Source organism: Hemitrygon akajei, chromosome 12 (genome assembly GCF_048418815.1).
Source record: "Hemitrygon akajei chromosome 12, sHemAka1.3, whole genome shotgun sequence".
Lineage (NCBI taxonomy): Eukaryota > Metazoa > Chordata > Chondrichthyes > Myliobatiformes > Dasyatidae > Hemitrygon > Hemitrygon akajei.
Window position 1 is genome coordinate 15582873 of NC_133135.1, and position 17922 is coordinate 15600794.

At 42.3% G+C, this 17922-nt stretch overlaps 1 protein-coding gene across 1 annotated transcript in view; it reads left to right on the top strand.

Annotated features, from left to right (window-relative positions):
• Positions 1-17922, top strand: part of LOC140736546 (calcium-activated chloride channel regulator 1-like) — a 106695-nt gene that overhangs the window by 76677 nt on the left and 12096 nt on the right. The window contains exon 14 of the mRNA XM_073062378.1: positions 15854-16056. Within this exon, the coding sequence (XP_072918479.1) occupies positions 15854-16056 (203 nt within the window). The remainder of the gene's footprint in view (positions 1-15853; positions 16057-17922) is intronic.

The window sequence follows — 17922 nt, forward strand, 5'->3', positions numbered from 1 at the left end:
CCCTATTCCTCCACTTTCTTCAGATTCTTGCGCTTATCTAAATGTCTCTTAAAGTACTTTATATCTCCTTTGTTGTCCCCTCGGATTTTTTTCTAAACCTGAGGGAATAATGGCCTAGCCTGCTCAGGCTCTGATTGCACAGTAGATCAGGTATCATGGGATTTTGCTGAATCTTCACCGCTCAGCCCTGAAAGCAAGTACTTTTTTCCCCTGCTCTTCAGACTAAAATTGTACAAAATGCTCCAGGAATAGTATCATCAGGACTAATATAAACACAATAAAAGATTAAAGGTCAGCTCTATTTGCCATATGTGCATCGAAACATACATTGAAATGCATCCTTAGTGTTATTGACCAACACAGTCTGAGGATTGTGCTGGAGGCCGTCTGCAAGTGTTGCCATTGTTCAGGTGTGAATATAGCATGACCACAATTTAACCCTAACCTGTGCACCTTTGAAATGTGGCAAGATACCAGAGCACCTGGAGGTAACCCACGTAGTCACAGGGAAAACGTACAAACTCCTTACAGACAATAGTGGGAATTGAATACTGTATTTAACATCCCTTGCCAATATATCAATTTCCTTCCCAACTGTGGGCTAAAGGGCCTATTCCTGGTTTGTACTGTTTTATTAAAGTTACATCTGTACTTTATTGCATTGTGTCTTGTGACTACAGTACTTAGGTTAACTTGAACAGCAATATTTCCTAATCTGCCAGCAATTTAAGAAAGGTTCTGCCTTTCCACTCACATTTTTCCACTCAATACGCCACTTGAGGTGTTGCTGCCCAATCATTCAGCATGTTTATATCCCCCTCAGCCTCTTTCAGTCTTCATCACCACTCACCTTTCTGCTGTGAGTTATGTCATCAGAAAGCACAGAAATAGGACATTTGCCAACCTCAGTTGCCATGGGCAACACAGTAGCATAGCGGTTAGCACGATGCTTTACAGCACTAGCGATCGAGTTTCAATTCCCGCCACATTCTCCCCAGAATGTGATATGTGATATGCCATCACGTGGCATGAAAATAATATATTTTAGAATCAGAATCAGGTTTAATATCAGCAGCAATATCGTGGAATTTGTTGTTATGCAGTAGCAGTATATTGTAATATATAATAATAAAAACTGTGAATTGCAGTAAGTATACGTATAAATAAAATAGATAAATTAAATAATTAGTGCAAAAAAGTAGTGAAGTAGTGTTTCTGGGTTCCAGATCCATTCAGAAATCAGATGGCAGAGGGGAAGAAACTGTTCCTGAATCACTGAGTATGTGCCTTCAGGCTTCTGTACCTCTGTACCTCCATCCTGATGGTAGCATGATCTGGGTGATGGGGGTCCTTAAAGATGGATGCCACCTTTTTGAGGCATCGCTCTTGGAAGATGTCCTGGATGCTACGGAGGCTAGTGGCCATATGGAGATAACTGAGTTTACACCTTTCTGCAGCTCCTGTCAATCCTGTGCAATGGCCCCCTCATACCAGACGGTGATGCAGCCAACTAGAAAGCTCTCCACGGTACATTTGTAGAAATTTGTGAGTGTCTTTGGTGATATGTCAAATGTCTTCAGAGTCTTAATGAAATATAGCCGCTGCTGTGCCTTTTTTGTAAATGCATCAATAGTTGGGCCCAGGATAGATCCTCAGAGATATTGACACACAGAAACTTGAAATTGCTCACTCTTTCCACTTCTGATCCCTCTATGAGGGACCATCCTTCTATAATGTGTGTTACCTTGGCTTACCCTTTCTGAAGTCCACAATTTGTTCTTTGGTCTTACTGACATTGAGTGCAAGTTTGTTGCTGTGAAACCACTCAACTAGCTGATGTATCTCAGTCCTGTACACCTTCTCGCCACCATGAGACATTCTTCCTACAACAGTTATGTCATCAGCAAATTTAAAGTTGGCATTTGTGCTGTGCCTAGCCACACAGTCATGGATGTAGAGAAAGTAAGCAGTAGGCTAAACACGCATCCCTGAGGTGCACCAACGTTGATAATCAGCAAGGTGGAGATGTTATTTCTGATCCACACAGGTTGTGCTCTTCCGATGAGGAAGTCGAGGATCCAGTTAGAGAGGGAGGTTTTGAAGCTTTTTGATCATATCTGTAAGAATGATTGTGTTAAACCCTGAGATGTAGTCAATAAACAATGGCCTGACAGAAGTATAAGTGTTGTCCAGGTGATCCAAGGCTGTGTGAAGATCACACTTGGAGTATTGTGAGCAGTTTTGGGTGCCTTATCTAAGAAAGGATGTGTAGGCATTGGAGAGCATCCAGAGGAGGTTCACGAGTATGTGATTCAGGCTGAATCATATAACTTTTAAACTTCTATATCATAGTGCATGCACTTTTTCATGTTTTTCTGACTATAGGATTATTAATTAATACTTTCTCATTGCGCAGTAATAGAACAAATGTTGAAATGTTGAAATGCCTTGATAGAGAGGATGTGGAGAGGATGTTTCCTTTGGTGGGGGAAGTCTAAGACCAGAAGACACAGCCACAGAACAGAGTGACCTCCTTATAGAATGGACATAAGGAGCAATTTCTTTAGCCAGAGAGTGGTGAATCTATGGAATTCATTGGCATAGGTGTCTGTGAAAGCAAAGTCATTTGGTATATTTAAGACAGAGTCTGATAGATTCTTGACTAGTTAAGGCAAATGGGGATTGGGACTGAGAGGGAAATTGGATCAGCCATAATGGAATAGTAAATTAGACTCGATGGGCCAAATGGCATAATTCTTCTCCTATATCTTAAATCTTATGACTTCACTAAAATAGATTATGACCTCCCCAAACCCCCCAGCTACTCAATTGAATATTCTAGGTCCATCTTACATACATTCTAAAAACTCATCTTCAGCATTTTTTCAACAAATTTCATTTGCCCAGCAAGTATATCAATTACAGTCTCTCTCAGTTATTGTAAATGCAAGAGATTCTGCAGATGCTGGAAATCTTCAGCAACTCACACAAAATGCTGGAGGAACTCAGCAGGTCAGGCAGCTTCTACGAAGGCAAATAAACAGTCAATGATTCCGGCCAAGACGCTTCATCAGGACAGGAAAATAAGCGGACAGAAGCTAGAATAAGATGGTGGAGTGGAGGGAAAGTATACGTACTGGCAGGTGACATTTTCTCCAGTCTTGATGAAGGGTCTCGGCTCAAAACATCGACTGTTTATTCCCCTCCAGGGATGCTGTCTGAATTGCTAAGTTCCTCCAGCATTTTGTGTGTGTTGTTCTCACAGTTATTGTGTTATCTTGTTATGTTTATCTCTCATTCCTTTATTCATACCATGCTGTACATCACACTATCCAGAGTTTATAAAGTAATAACTAGTGTATCCACTATCTTCACTTTCATTCCCTTGTATTGGTCATCAATCCATGAGGACTTTGGCTTTTAGTCCCATTGCTTCCTCTATAGACTAAAGGGAAATCCCTTTATAACTGAGATAAGGAGAAATTTCCCCTGCAAGAGGAAACTGTTATTCCGCCAAGTCCCATCGATTTGCACCGAACTATGACCCTCTATAACCTTCCCATCCATGTACTTATCCAAACTTCTCTTAAATGTTGCATTCAAATCCGCCTCCACCACTTCCCATGGCAGCTTGTTCCACACTCACAGTAACCTCTGAGTGAAGAAGTTCCCCCTCTGGTTCCCCTAAAACATTTCACCTATCACACTTATCACTTACCCTGTCTAAACCTCTCATAACTTTATATATCTCTATCAAATCTCCCCTCATTCTCCTACACTCCAGGGAAAAAAAAGTCATGACCTATTCAACCTTTCCCTATAAGTCACGTCCTCAATTCCTGGAAATATCCTTGCAAGTTTTCTTGGTACACTTTCAATTTTATTGATATCTTTCCGGTAGGTAGGGACCAGAACTCCACACAATAGAATCGCTGTTCTGCCAAAACTGCTCAGAAATGCACTATTGGAAATTGCAATTGGGTCCAGTTAACCAAGACTGACTTCAGTTTTCCCATGACTAACAGTCTATAATGCAGGAACAAAGCCAACTAGTTGAATTTAAAGCATATGTTTTGATGTTCTTGAAGTAGTACAATTTTTGACATTCACCACAGGAATATTTCCATAGAAAAGAAAATTAAGAAATAATTTTCTTTTCTATGGTAATAATGCTGTGGTGAATGTCAAAAATTGTGCTTTTCTACAACATCACACACATGTTTTTAATCCAGTAAGTGACAGATCACCCAACATTCCTAAGGATTTAGAGGAACAAATTTGTAAAATAAAATCACAGCCTGCTGCAAGAAACATAAGGTTGTTATTGAAAGTGATTTTAACTTTCAGTAGCAAACACGAGGAAATCTGCAGATGCTGGAAATTCAAGCAACACACACAAAATGCTGGTGGAACACAGCAGGGCAAGCAGCATCTATAGGGAGAAGCACTGTCGACGTTTCCGGCCGAGACCCTTTGTGGTCTTGGCTGGAAACGTTGACAGTGCTTCTCCCTATAGATGCTGTCTGGACTGCTGTGTTCCACCAGCATTTTGTGTGTGTTGCTGAACTTTCAGTATATTGACTGGGAATCCCATACTGTAAAAGGGCTAGGTGGGATAGAGTTTGTGTTCAGAAAAGTTTGATTCATCAGTACGTAGACATCCCAACGTGAGCCATACAATACTAGATCTGTTATTAGGGAATGAGACTGGGCAGGTGACAGAAATTTGTGTAAGGGAACACTTTGCATCCAGTGACCACAATACTATTAGTTTCAAAGTAAATATACAAAGAGATGGGCCTGATCTGTGAGTTGAGATTCTAAATTGAGGAAAGGCCAATTTTCATGGCAGCAGAAATAATGCAGCAAGTTTGGATTGAAACAACACACACAAAATGCTGGTGGAACACAGCAGACCAGGCAGCATCTATAGGGAGAAGCGCTGTCGACGTTTCGGGCCGAGACCCTTTGTCAGGACCCTATAGATGCTGCCTGGCCTGCTGTGTTCCACCAGCATTTTGTGTGTGTTGCTTGAATTTCCAGCATCTGCAGATTTCCTCAAGTTTGGATTGAGACAGGCTGGTGTCTGGCAAATGTGTACTTGGAAAATGGAAGGACTTCAAAACTGAAATTTTGATTGTACAAAACTTATATGTGCCTGTCAGAATTTAAGTTAAAAATAATAAGTGTAGGGAACCTTGGTTTTCAAGAGATACTGAGGACCTGGTTAAGAGAAAAAAAGGAGGTGCTTAGTAAGTATTGGCAAGTAGGAACAAATGACACAACATGCTAGAGGAACTCATCAGGCCAGGAAGCATCTATGGAAAAAAGTATTTTTTACCATAGATGATGCTTGGCCTGCTGAGTTCCTCCAGCATGTTATGTGTCTTGCTTGGATTTCCAGCATCTGCAGACTTACTCTTGTTTAGGAACAAATGAGGTGCTTATGGAGTACAAGAGATGTAAGAAGACACTTCAGAAATAAATCAGGAAGGCTGAAAGAAGGCATGAAGTTGCTTTAGCAGACAAGATGAAGGAGAATCCTAAAGGATTCTACAGGTATATTAAGAACAAAAGGATTGTTCAAGACAAAATTGGTCCTCCAGAATAGCAGAATGGTAATCCATGTATGGAGCCAAAACAGATGGGGAGATCTTAAATGCATTCTTTGTATCAGTATTTGCTTGGGAGACAAATACATAAGGCCATAAGACCATAATTACGCCATTCTGACCATCAAGTCTGCTCTGCCATTCCATCATGGCTGATCCCAGATCCCAATCAACCCCATATGCCTGCCTTCTCACCATATCCTTTGACACTCTGACTATCCGGAAACTATCAACTTCCACCTTAAATATACCTACAGACTTGGCCTCCACAGCAGTCTGTGGCAGAGCATTCCACAGATTCACTACCCTCTGATTAAAAATTTCCTCCTTTCCTCTGTCCTGAAAGGTCACCCATCAAATTTGAGGCTGTGCCCTCTAGTTCTGGACATCCCCACCATAGGAAACATCCTCTCCACATCTACTTTATCTAGTCCTTTAAACATTCAGTAGATATCAATGCACTTGCCCTGCATTCTTCTATATTCCAGTGAGTACAGGCACAAATCTGCCAAACGCTCCTTAAATGTTAACACCTTCATTCTCAGAATCATCCTCATGAACCTCCTCTGTGCTCCCTCCAATGACAACATATCCTTTCTGGGATATGGTGCACAAAACGGTTGAAAATACTCCAATTGCAAACTGACTAGTGTCTTATAAAGCCTCAGCATTATCTCCTTGTTTTTTTATATACTATTCCTCTTGAAATAAATGCCAACATTGTATTTGCCTTCTTTACCACAGACTGTATAGGAGTCTTACACAAGGAAACATAAGTTCCTCTGCACCTCTAAGATTTGAACCTTCTCCCATTTAGATAATAGTTCACACTATTGCTCCTTTTACCAAAATGCATTATTATACATTTTCCAAACTGCCTCTTTTTGCCCATTCTTCCAAATTGTCTAAGTACTGATGAAAATCACATTGCACTCAGCACTACATACCCCTCCACCTATCTTCATATCATAGAACTGTAACACTTACCCAACAGGCTGGTATATGTCTAGGGGAAAAGGAGATCCAGCCACTCACCAACCCCACCTCCCGTACACGCAGGTGCTGTGAGAATCAAGTTTATGCCGCGTGCACACACACCATATCAAACTCACACCAGATACCGTTATGGAATACACTTTAAAGATTTTACTAAAACTAAAAGAGTGCTATGCAATACAATATATATGAAGGAAAAGAAAATAAAGTAAAAGGCGCCAACTTATCAAAGTTCAGTCAGTTTAGTTCACATCGTTGGAGCTCAACCATCGAACCATTCAACCCCTCGTCACTTTCCTCCGACCTCCACGTCCTCGCACCTGGGACCACCCTAGTGGTTGACCGAGCAGTGCAGCGCACGTCCACCTTCCTCCTCCTCATATATCGGACACATACTTTAAATAGGGCTTTCCGGGTAATTCACCCACTTCAACCCCAAAACACAAGTCAATGGGCAACCTCGCTTACACTCCGGGTCCGGCCCATGGGCGGCCACCCCCTATGTAATAGAGAGCCAGATGCCGAATCTACCAGTTTACCGGGTGAAACCTGAGGATGTGAATGGGCCTTGTCAGCCGAAGCTTGTCGCCACCTGAGAGAAACTATCCCACTCACAAGTTGGAGTTCTCCTGGCACCACATATGTCAACTGCTCCGTGGGGCGCCTACTTCTCTGAGATCTCCGAGATCTCACTTAACCCGGGAATGGATACCAATTCGGATAGAGGAAGTTTGCTCAATTATTGCTGGGCAACCGGGTCCTTTTACGGAATCTGGGACTCCCCGGTAAGCACAAGTTACCAGATCCCGATGAGTGACGGCGATAAAGAGAAGACGGCCTTTATCTGCCCGCTGGGGTTCTTTCAGTTCGAACAAATGCCCCAAAGCATATCGGGGACCCCAGCCACCTTCCAGAGGCTCGTGGAGAGATCCCAGTGGCTGGCTCCGGCAGATGTTGAAGATATGCGGCAGCACTTGTGCAAGTTGAAGGAAGCTGGAATCATAGCTGAGTCCCGAAGTCCCTATGCGTCCCCAATAGTGGTGGCATGGAAGAAGAATGGGAGGGTGTGCATGTGTGTTGAATATAGGACTCTGAATCGGCGAACTGTCCCTGATCAATATACCGTCCCAAGGGTCGAGGACGCGTTGGCCTGCCTGAGTGGAGCGAGCCGTAGACCATTTGAGGGTTTCTGACGATGCCATACCCCTAGCTTACTGTGACCTGACCGCACTGCAGACTAAACAGTTGCCAGAATTGAGTCCGGGGGAAGTGGCAGCTGCTCAGAAAAATGACTCAAGTCTCGGTGCATCCAGTGTTTCAAGCGGTATTCGAAGAAGGGGTTGCCCATTGACTTGTGTTTTGGGGTTGAAGTGGGTGAATTTCCCAGAAAGCACTATTTAAAGTATGTGTCCGATATATGAGGAGGAGGAAGGTGGACGTGCACTGCACTGCTCGGTCGACCACTAGGGTGGCCCCAGGTGCAAGAATGTGGAGGTCGGAGGAAAGTGACGAGGGGTCAAATGGGTCGATGGTTGAGCTCCAACGATGTGCACTAAACTGACTGAACTTTGATAAGTTGGCGCCTTTTACTTTATTTTCTTTTCCTTCATATATATTGTATTGCATAGCACTCTTTTAGTTTTAGTAAAATCTTTAAAGTGTATTCCATAACAGTATCTGGTGTGAGTTTGATATGGTGTGTGTGCGCGTGGCATAAACTTGATTCTCACAGCACCTGCGTGTACGGGAGGTGGGGTTGGTGAGTGGTTGGATCTCCTTTTCCCCTAGACATATACCAGCCTGTTGGGTAAGTGTTACATTTGTGGGGGCTCATCCGGGATTTCTCAACCCCAAGCATAGTCAGTAATTCATGGATAAGCCGGCTCTCAAAGTCCCGCCCCTGATCACTATGGATCCTTCTGGGAAGGCCATAATGAACAAAATACTTCTCCCATAACACCTTCACCACTGTCGTCGCCCTCTGATCCTTAGTGGAAACTGCCTGAGCATAATGAGTGTAATGATCGGTGATAATTAAGACATTCGCGATGTTGCTGGTGTCAGGCTCAATCGACAGGAAATTCATATACACCAGGTCCAGAGGTCCCACACTCTGCAAGTGCGACAGTGGAGTCGCCGACGCTGGCACAGTCTTCCTCCGAATGCATCGACTGCATACAATGAATACAATCCCGATATCAGCAAGTCTAAAGCTAAACAACTGCGAGAGAAAGCACTTATCATACAAAGAAGCATTCCTACTCTTAACAAAACAAAGAAGCCATTTTGATTAACGTACACAGTACATTGTACAGAACCATAGAACCATAGAACATTACAGCACAGAAACAGGCCTTTTGGCCCTTCTTGGCTATGCTGAACCATTTTTCTGCCTAGTCCCACTGGCCTGCACCTGGACCATATCCCTCCATACTCCTTTCATCCATATACCTATCCAAGTTTTTTTTTAAATTTTAAAAGTGAGCCCGCATTTACCACTTCATCTGGCAGCTCATCTGCAAACTTTACCACAAAGTCATCAGTTCCATTATCCAAATCATTGACAAATAATGTGAAAAGTAGCAGCCCCAATACCAACCTCTGAAGGACAGTACTACCTACTGGCAGCCAACCAGAAAAGGCCCTCTTTATTCCCACTCGCTGCCTCCTGCCTGTCAGCCATTCCTCTATTCATGCCAATATCTTTCCTGTAATGCCATAGGATTTTATCTTGTTAAGTAGACTCATGTGTGACACCTTATCAAATGCCTTCTGGAAGTCCAAGTAAATAACATTCACTTCCTCTCCTTTGTTCACCCTGCTTGTTACTTCTTCAAAGAACTCTAACAGATTTGTCAGACATCATTTCCTTTGACAGAACCCATGCTGACTTTGAATTATTTTATCATTAGTCTCCAAGTACCCGAAATCTCATCCTTAGTAATAGATCCCAACACTTTCCTAGCCACTGAGGTTAGTGTAACTGGCCTATAATTTCCTTTCTTTTGTCATTCTCCTTTCTTAAAGAGTGGAGTGACATTTACAATCTTCCATTCCTCTGGAACCATGCCAGAATCAAATAATGTTTAAAAGATCATGACCAATGCATCTGTTATCTCTTCGGCAACCTCTCTCAGGACTCTGGGCTGTAGTCCACCTGGTCCAGGTATCTTATCCACATTAAGACTTTGAGTTTGCCTTGAATTTTTTTCCTTTCTAATAGCAATGGCACTCAGTCCTGCTCCCTGACACTCATAGACCACTGACACACTACTGGTGTCTTCCACAATGAAGAGTGATACAAAGTAGCTATGAAGTTCATCTGCCATTTCTTTGTCCCCCATTACTACCTTAACAGCACCATTTTCCAGTAGTCCAATATCAACTCTCAGCTCCCTTTTACTCTTTATATAACAGAAATATTTTTAGTACTCTGTTTTATATTATTGGCTGGCTTGCCCTCAAATTTCATCTTTTCCCTTCTTACAGCTTTTTTAGTTGCCTTTTGTTAGGTTTGAAAAGATTCCCAATCATCCAACTTCCCACTCAATTTTGCAACCTTATATGCCCTTTCCTTGGTTTTGATGCAGTCTTAAACTTCTCTTGTCAGCCGTGGTTGCCTAGCCCTGCCATTTTGAGAACAACTTCTTCTATGGGACACATCCAGCACTTTGTGAACTATTCCCAGAAACTTCAGCAGCCTTGTGAACTATTCTCAGAAACATCAGACATCTCTGCTCTGCTGTCATCTCCACCAGTATCCTCCTCCAATCCACCTGGGCAAGATCCTCTCTCATGCCTCTGTAATTTCTTTTATTCCATTGCAATATGGATACATCTGATGTGTGGTTCTCCCTCTCAATTTGCAGTATGAATTCAATCATATTATAACCACTATCTCCTAAGGGTTCCTTTATTTTAAGCTCTCTAATCAGATCTGGGTAATCACATAACACCCAATCTAAGAAAGCCTTTCCCCTAGTAGGCTCAAGAAAAAGCCATTCTAAAAAGCTATCTCATAGGTATTCGACAGGATCCCTCTCCTGCGATCCAACACCAACCGGATTTTCCCAATCCCCATGCATATTGAAGACACCCATTACAATTGTTTCATTGCCCTTATTATATGCCTTTTCGAGCTCCCTTTGCAATCTTAACCCTACACCTTGGCTACTAATCGGAGGCATATATGATTCCCATAATGAATTTTTGACCTTTGCAGTTTCTTAACTCCACTTAAAAAGGTTCAACATTCTATGACTCTCTGTCACCTCTTTCTAAAGATGTAATTCCGACTCTTACCAACAGAGCCACACCAACATCTATGCCTTCCTGCCTGTCCTTTCAATACAAAGTCTATCTTTTGATGTTAATCTTCTAACTATTCCCTTTATCACCCACAACTCAGTGATGCCCACAACGTCATGCCAGCCAGTCTCTAATTGCACCACTGGTTCATCCATCTTATTCTGAATGCTACGCACATTCTTCACCCTTTTAAATTATCCCTCTGTGGTACAATTTAACTCTTTGCTTTGTCTGCATTTGTACCTAATTATTGGTTTCTCCTTCCCTACATTCATGTTACATCCATCATCTACCTGTAAACATGCTAGATCACCCTCAGCTTCATCCTTTTGGTTCCCATCTCCTCAATGGATACGGAGTCCAAAGCAGTGAAGCAAAGTGGCATCAACTTCATGGACCCTGCATAGATTACTGAGGAGGATGTGTTTGCTACCCTGAAGCAGATCAGGATGGTTAAGTCCCCAGGGCCTGACAAGGAGTTCCCATGGACCCTACAGGAGGGGTGCAGAAATTGCTGGGTCCCGAGCAATAATGAATGAATGAATGATCTTTATTGTCATTATACATAGATACAACGACACTCTGTTTGGCTTCCTCTCAGGTAATTAAATAAAGTGGTAGATAAAAACAAGACAGTAATAGAAAAACAGTATTAAATAGATAAGTAGCAGAAAATAAGCTGCAGCAGCACCAGAATATCACAGTAATGCACAAAGTGCCGTTAGTGCAAGGAACAGAGGTATTTAAAACGTCCTTAGTGACAGGAGAGGAATCAGTAGATTGGAGGATAGTCAATGTTGTTCCAATGTTTATTAAAGTCTCTAAACGTAAACCAGGAAATTATAGGCCAGTGAGTCTAACATCAGTTGTGGGAAAGTTATTGGGGGTATTCTAAAGGACTGGATATAAAAGTGTTTGGATAAACGTGAACAGATTGAGGATAGTTCACATGGTTTTGTGAATGGTAGGTCATGTCTAACCAATCTTATAGAGTTTTTTGAGGAAGTCACCAGGAAAGTGGATGAATGCAAGGCAGTGGATGTGTCCACATGGACTTTAGAAAAGCATTTGACAAGGTCCCGCATAGGAGGCAGGTCAAGAACATTCAGTCGCTTGACATTCAGACATTGGCTTTGTGGGAGAAGCCAGAGAGTGGTAGTAGAGGTTTGCCTCTCTGACTGGAGTTCTGTAACTAGCGGTGTGCCACAAGGATTGGTGTTGGTTCCTTTGTTGTTTGTTATCTATACCAACGATCTGGATAATAATGTGGCTAACTGGATCAGGAAATTTGTGCATGACATCAAGATTGGGGGAGCAGTGGTCAGTGAGGAAGGGTATCATGGGTTGCAGAGAGATCTGCACCAGCTGGGAAAATGGGCTGAAAAATGGCAGATGGAATTTACTACAGATGCATGCAAGGCTTTACACTTTGGTAGGACCATCCAGAGTAGATCAACACAGTGAACTGTAGTGTACTGAGGAGTGTGGTAGAACAAAGGAATGTGGGAATACAGGTCACAGGTAGATAGGGTCATAAAGAATGCTTTTGGCAAATTGATTTATGAAGGCCAATGTTTTGAGTACAGGAGGTGAGATGTGATGTTAAAGTTGTTTAAGATATTGGTGAGGCCTAATTTGGAGTATTGAGTCCAGTTTTGGTCACTACTTCCAGGAAAGATATAAACAAGGTTGAAGGAGTGCAGAGAAATTTAAAAAGGATGTTGCCGGGTCTTGAGGACCTGAGTTATAAGGAGAGATTGAATATTTTATGACTTTATTCTTTAGAACACAGAAGAATGAGAGGAGACTTAATAGGGGTATACAAAATGATGAGGGGTATAGATAGGGTAAATACAAACAAGCTTTTTCCACTGAGGTTGCATGGAACTACAATCAGAGGTCATGGCTTTAGGATGGAAGGTGAGAAGTTTAAGTGGAAGATGAGGGGAAACCTCTTCTCTCAGAGGGCTGTGAAAGTGCAGAATGAGCTGCCAGCACAAGTGGCCCATGTGAACTCGATTTCAACGTTTTAAGAAACGTTTGGATAGATACGTGGATAGCAGGGATATGGAGGGCTGTGGGCCCGGTGTAGGTTGTTGGGAGTAAGCAGCTTAAGTGGTTTTCGGCATGGACTAGTTGCATTGAAGGACCCTTTCTGTGCTGTACTTCTCTATAACTCTATGACAGGCTCTAGGAGAGTTACACATAATAAAAATTAATTACATCCATAAACATGAGAAAATCTGCAGATGCTGGAATCCAGAGCAACACACAGCAAATGCTGGAAGAATTCAGCAGGTCAAGCAGCATTTATAGAAATGAATAAAAAGTCAACATTTTGGGCCAAAACCTTTCTTTGGGACTGAAAAGGCACCAGGATAAAAAGGCAGGGGAACGGAAGGAAATATCCTCGATGGTGGTAGGTGAACCCAGGTGGGTAAGAAAGGTAAAGTGTTGGAGAAGATGAAATCTGATAGGAGTGGAAAGGGACCATAGGGGAAAGAGAAGGAGGAGGGGACCCAGGGGAAAGCAATAAGTAGGTAAAAAGAGGTAAAAGTACAGAGAGGGGAATAAAAGAAGGGGGGATATTTTTAATTAGGAGAAATTGATATCCATGCCATCTGGTTGGAGGGTACCCAGATGGAATACAAGGTGTTGCTATTCCACCCTGAGCATGGCCTCGTTTGGCACAATAGGAAGCCATGGAATGAAATGTTAGAATGGGAATTAAAATGCTTGGCCTCCAGGAAATTCTCTGGTCTCATTACCTGGCTTGCTTTCTCAGAGAATTACTCAATAAGTTGTCTGGATGGAAATTGCATTGCTGATGTATGAGATTGCAAGAGGTTACAAAGGGTTGTAGACTCAGCCGGCTCTGTCTTAGGCATATGCTCCCCACTATCCAGTACATCTTCTAGAGGTGCTGCCTCAAGATGAGGTATCCATCATTAAGGACCCACATGATTCAGAACAAGCTCTCTTCGTGTTATTACCATCTGGGTGGAGGCATAGGAGCATGAAGATCCACACTCAATGATTGAGGAAAAGCTTCTTCCCCTCTGTCATAAGATCTCTGAACTGTCCATGAACACTACCTCATTATTCCGTTTCTTTGCACTTTTACTTTAGAAACATAGGAACATAGAAAACCTACAGCACAATACAGGCCCTTCGGCCCACAAAGCTGCGCCAAACATGTCCTTACCTTAGTAATTACACAGGGTTACCCATAGCCCTCTGTTTTTCTGATCTCCATGTACCTGTCCATGAGTCTCTTAAAAGACCCTATCGTTTCCATCTCCACCACTACCACCGACAGCCCATTCCACGCACTCACCACTGTCTGTTTAAAAAACTTACCCCTAACATCTCCGCTGTACCTACTTCCAAGCACCTTAAAACTGTGCCCTCTAGTGCTAGCCATTCCAGCCCTGGGAAAAAGCCTCAGACTATCCATGTGATCTATGCCTCTCATCATCTTATACAGCTCTATCAGGTCATCTTTCATCCTCCATTGCTCCAAGGAAAAAAGGTTGAGTTCGCTCAACCTATTCTCATAAGCCATGCACCCCAATCCAGGCAACATCCTTGTAAATCTCCTCTGCACCCTTTCTATGGTTTCCACATTTATTTTTGTTATTTATAGTAAATTTACACCTTTGCATTGTTATGCTGCTGCAACACAACATATTTCTCAACATGTAAGTCAATGATATTAAATCTGATTCTGATTCTAATTATTAAAGTTCAAAGTAAATTTTATTATTTAAGTATGCATCACCATATACAATCCTGAGATTCATTTTCTAGTGGGTATACTCGATAAATCTATAGAATAAAACCATCACAGAATCAATGAAACACTGCCTAACTAGGGAGTACAACCAGATCGCAGAAGACAAAAAACTCTGCAAATACAATAATTAATTAACTGATTAACTGATTAATTGATTGATTGATAAATAAATAAGAAATAATTATCAAGGACATGAGATGGAAGAGTCCATTGATTGTGAGAACATTTCAATGATGGGCCAAGTGAAGTTATCCCCTTTGGTTCAACAGCCTGATGGTTGATGGGTTATAACTGTTCCTGAATATGATAGTGTGAGTCCTAAGGCTCGTGTACCTTCTTTCTGATGGCAGCTGTGAGAAGAGAGTATGTCCATCACAAAGATGGTAAAGTCCACCATTAAGGACCTCCAGCACCCAAGACATGTCCTCTTCTCATTGCTACCACCTGGAAGGAGGGACAGAAACCTAAAGGCACACACTCAACAATTCATGAACAGCTTCTTTTCTGTCTTCCAATTCTGAATGGGCATTGAACCCATGAACACTACCTCACTACTTTCTTTTATTTCTGTTTTGGCACTACCTATTTAACTATTTAATAGATATATATTTACTGTATTTCATGATCTTTCTGTAGTATCATGTATTGCATTGTACTGCTGCCACAAAGTTAACAAATTTCATGACATATGCTAATGATATTAAATCTGATTCTGATTCTACTTCTAATGTCCTGGCTGGTGGGGGTCCCTGATGATGGATGCTGCTTTCCTGTTACAGAGTTTCATGTAACAGAGCTCAATGGTTGGGAGGGATTTACCCATGATGGACTGGGCCATATCCACCACTCTTTGTAGGATTTTCCATTCAAGGGCACTGGTGTTTCCATACCAGACTGTGATGCCACCAGTCAATATACTCTGCCCTACAAAGTTTGTCAGACTTTAGCTGTCATGTGGAATTTCCACAAACGGCTAAGGGAGTAGAGGCGGTGCCATGCTTTCTTCGTAATTGCACTTACACGCTGGGCCCAGGACATGTCCTCTGAAATAACAACTGCTAGGAATTTAAAGTTATGAGGCATTTAAACCCTCAAAGTCAGGAAATAAATATGCATATCCTTTTCTCCATATAGGAAATATTGAACCTGATGTTTTTGAAAAAGATTTTAATAGCAAAATAGGAGACTTCAACAGGGTTCAAGCAGGAGGATCAATTTCGCTTCCCTTCACACCCGCGATTGACTTCCCACCAAGTAAAGTCACAGACCTTCAAGTAGCATTACTTGAGAATAGCATTCATCTGGAATGGACGGCACCAGGAGGAGACTATGACCGTGGATCAGGTAACACTGGCTAGGCTGAAGTTACATAAAAATAGTTTTGCTTTCTGGGATTGAACTTTGACAATGTGCATGGACATGTAGAGAGCTGTCACATATTGTATACCTGATTTGATGCTATTTGGGTGGATTAAATCAAGTCAAAACACAAAGGGACAATGCAGAGTTATTTTTAGAAGGTTATTAAAACTAATGTACTATAAAGCATTGTTAATACATGAATATTATAATATAAAGCACTATGACTGAGGGCCTCCGTTGGTCAAAGTTGGCCATGGATATTGCATCCTAGCTGTTTAGATACGCAAGTCTGGACAGTACAATATGGAGAGCAAGCTGTTACCCATGTTACAAACTCCCCCTCTGTGTTGGCACGTGGCCATGTGGTTAAGGCATTGGTCTAGTAATCTGAAGGTCGCTAGTTTGAGCCTCAGCTAAGGCAGCTTGTTGTGTCCTTGAGCAAGGCACTTAACCACACATTGCTCTGCGATGAAACCAGTGCAGAGCTGTGTCGGCCCTTGCCCTTCCCTTGGACAACATCGGTGGCGTGGAGAGGGGAGACTTGCAGCATGGGCAACTGCCAGTCTCCCATACAACCCTGCCCAGGCCTGCGCCCTGGAAACTTTCCAAGGCACAAATTCATGGTCTCTCTAAACTAACGGATGCATATAAAAAGAAACTCCCCCTCTCCGTATATCTGATGAACCCAAAGGAACGGCAGATACAGTTTAGTACCAGAAGCATTGCAGGAGTCACCAGTCAGTATTGAGTTCAAGTCACTGCCTTAGGGACTCCAGTTCTGGATTTTTCCCTTAGGGTTTACTCCCAAAGCCTTCCCCATGAGTGGGTATTGCTGCAAAGCAGTGGAAGTTTGAGATCAGAGTTTTCCTTCTTCTAGCAGAGCTGTCATCCATGGCTGACAAACCCCATTTCCCTGGTTTTAAGGCACTAATAACCTGCCTTTGCCCCTTCTGTCAGTAGAAATGCTCCCGCTGGGCTTGGTAGCTAAGCCACACATGAAGGCCAGAAGCTGGACTTGGTTGTCAGAGACTATTTGAGGCACTCACCACTGGGAGCATTTAATAGGCAGCAGGAGTTTGTTCCCATAACCACTCCTAGCTATACAATCTTAACGGACCATAAAGCAATACATATTAAATAAACTATTGAAAGAAGTTACAAAAGAATTAAACATGAAGTGGCCACTTTATTAAGTTACCTCCTGTGCCTAATAAAGTGGCCATTGAGTGTATGTCCATGGTCTTCTGTTGCTGTAGCCCATCCACATCAAGGTTCAATGTGTTGTGTGTTTAGAAATGCTCTTCTGCTCATCACTATTGTCGTGTGACTATCTAACCTACTGTCAGCTTGAACTAGTCTGGCCCGTTTCATCTGACCTCACTCATTAACAAGGCATCTCTGTTCACAGAGTTGCCACTCATTCTTATTGAATTATGTGCAGTCTGTATAAATTCTAGAGGCTGTTTTGCGTGAAAATCCTGGAGATCAGCAGTTTCTGAGATACTCAAATCATCCATCTGGCACTAATAATCATTCCACGGTGAAAATCACTTAGATCACATTTCCTCCCCATTCTGATGTTTGGTCTGAATGACAACTGAACTTCTTAACTATATCTGCATGCTTTTATGCATTGAGTTGCTGCCACACAATTGACTGATTAGATGTTTGCATTAATGAGCAGGAGTACAGCTGTTCCTAATGAAGTGCTCACTGAGTGTGTACATTCTGCCCATTGAGTGTATTATACAAAATACTACACACTGATACAACGTCTGCATTCTGACAATCTTACAAAGCTTCAGATCTAAACAGTTACTGTAGTTACGACACATGCATATTTCTTGA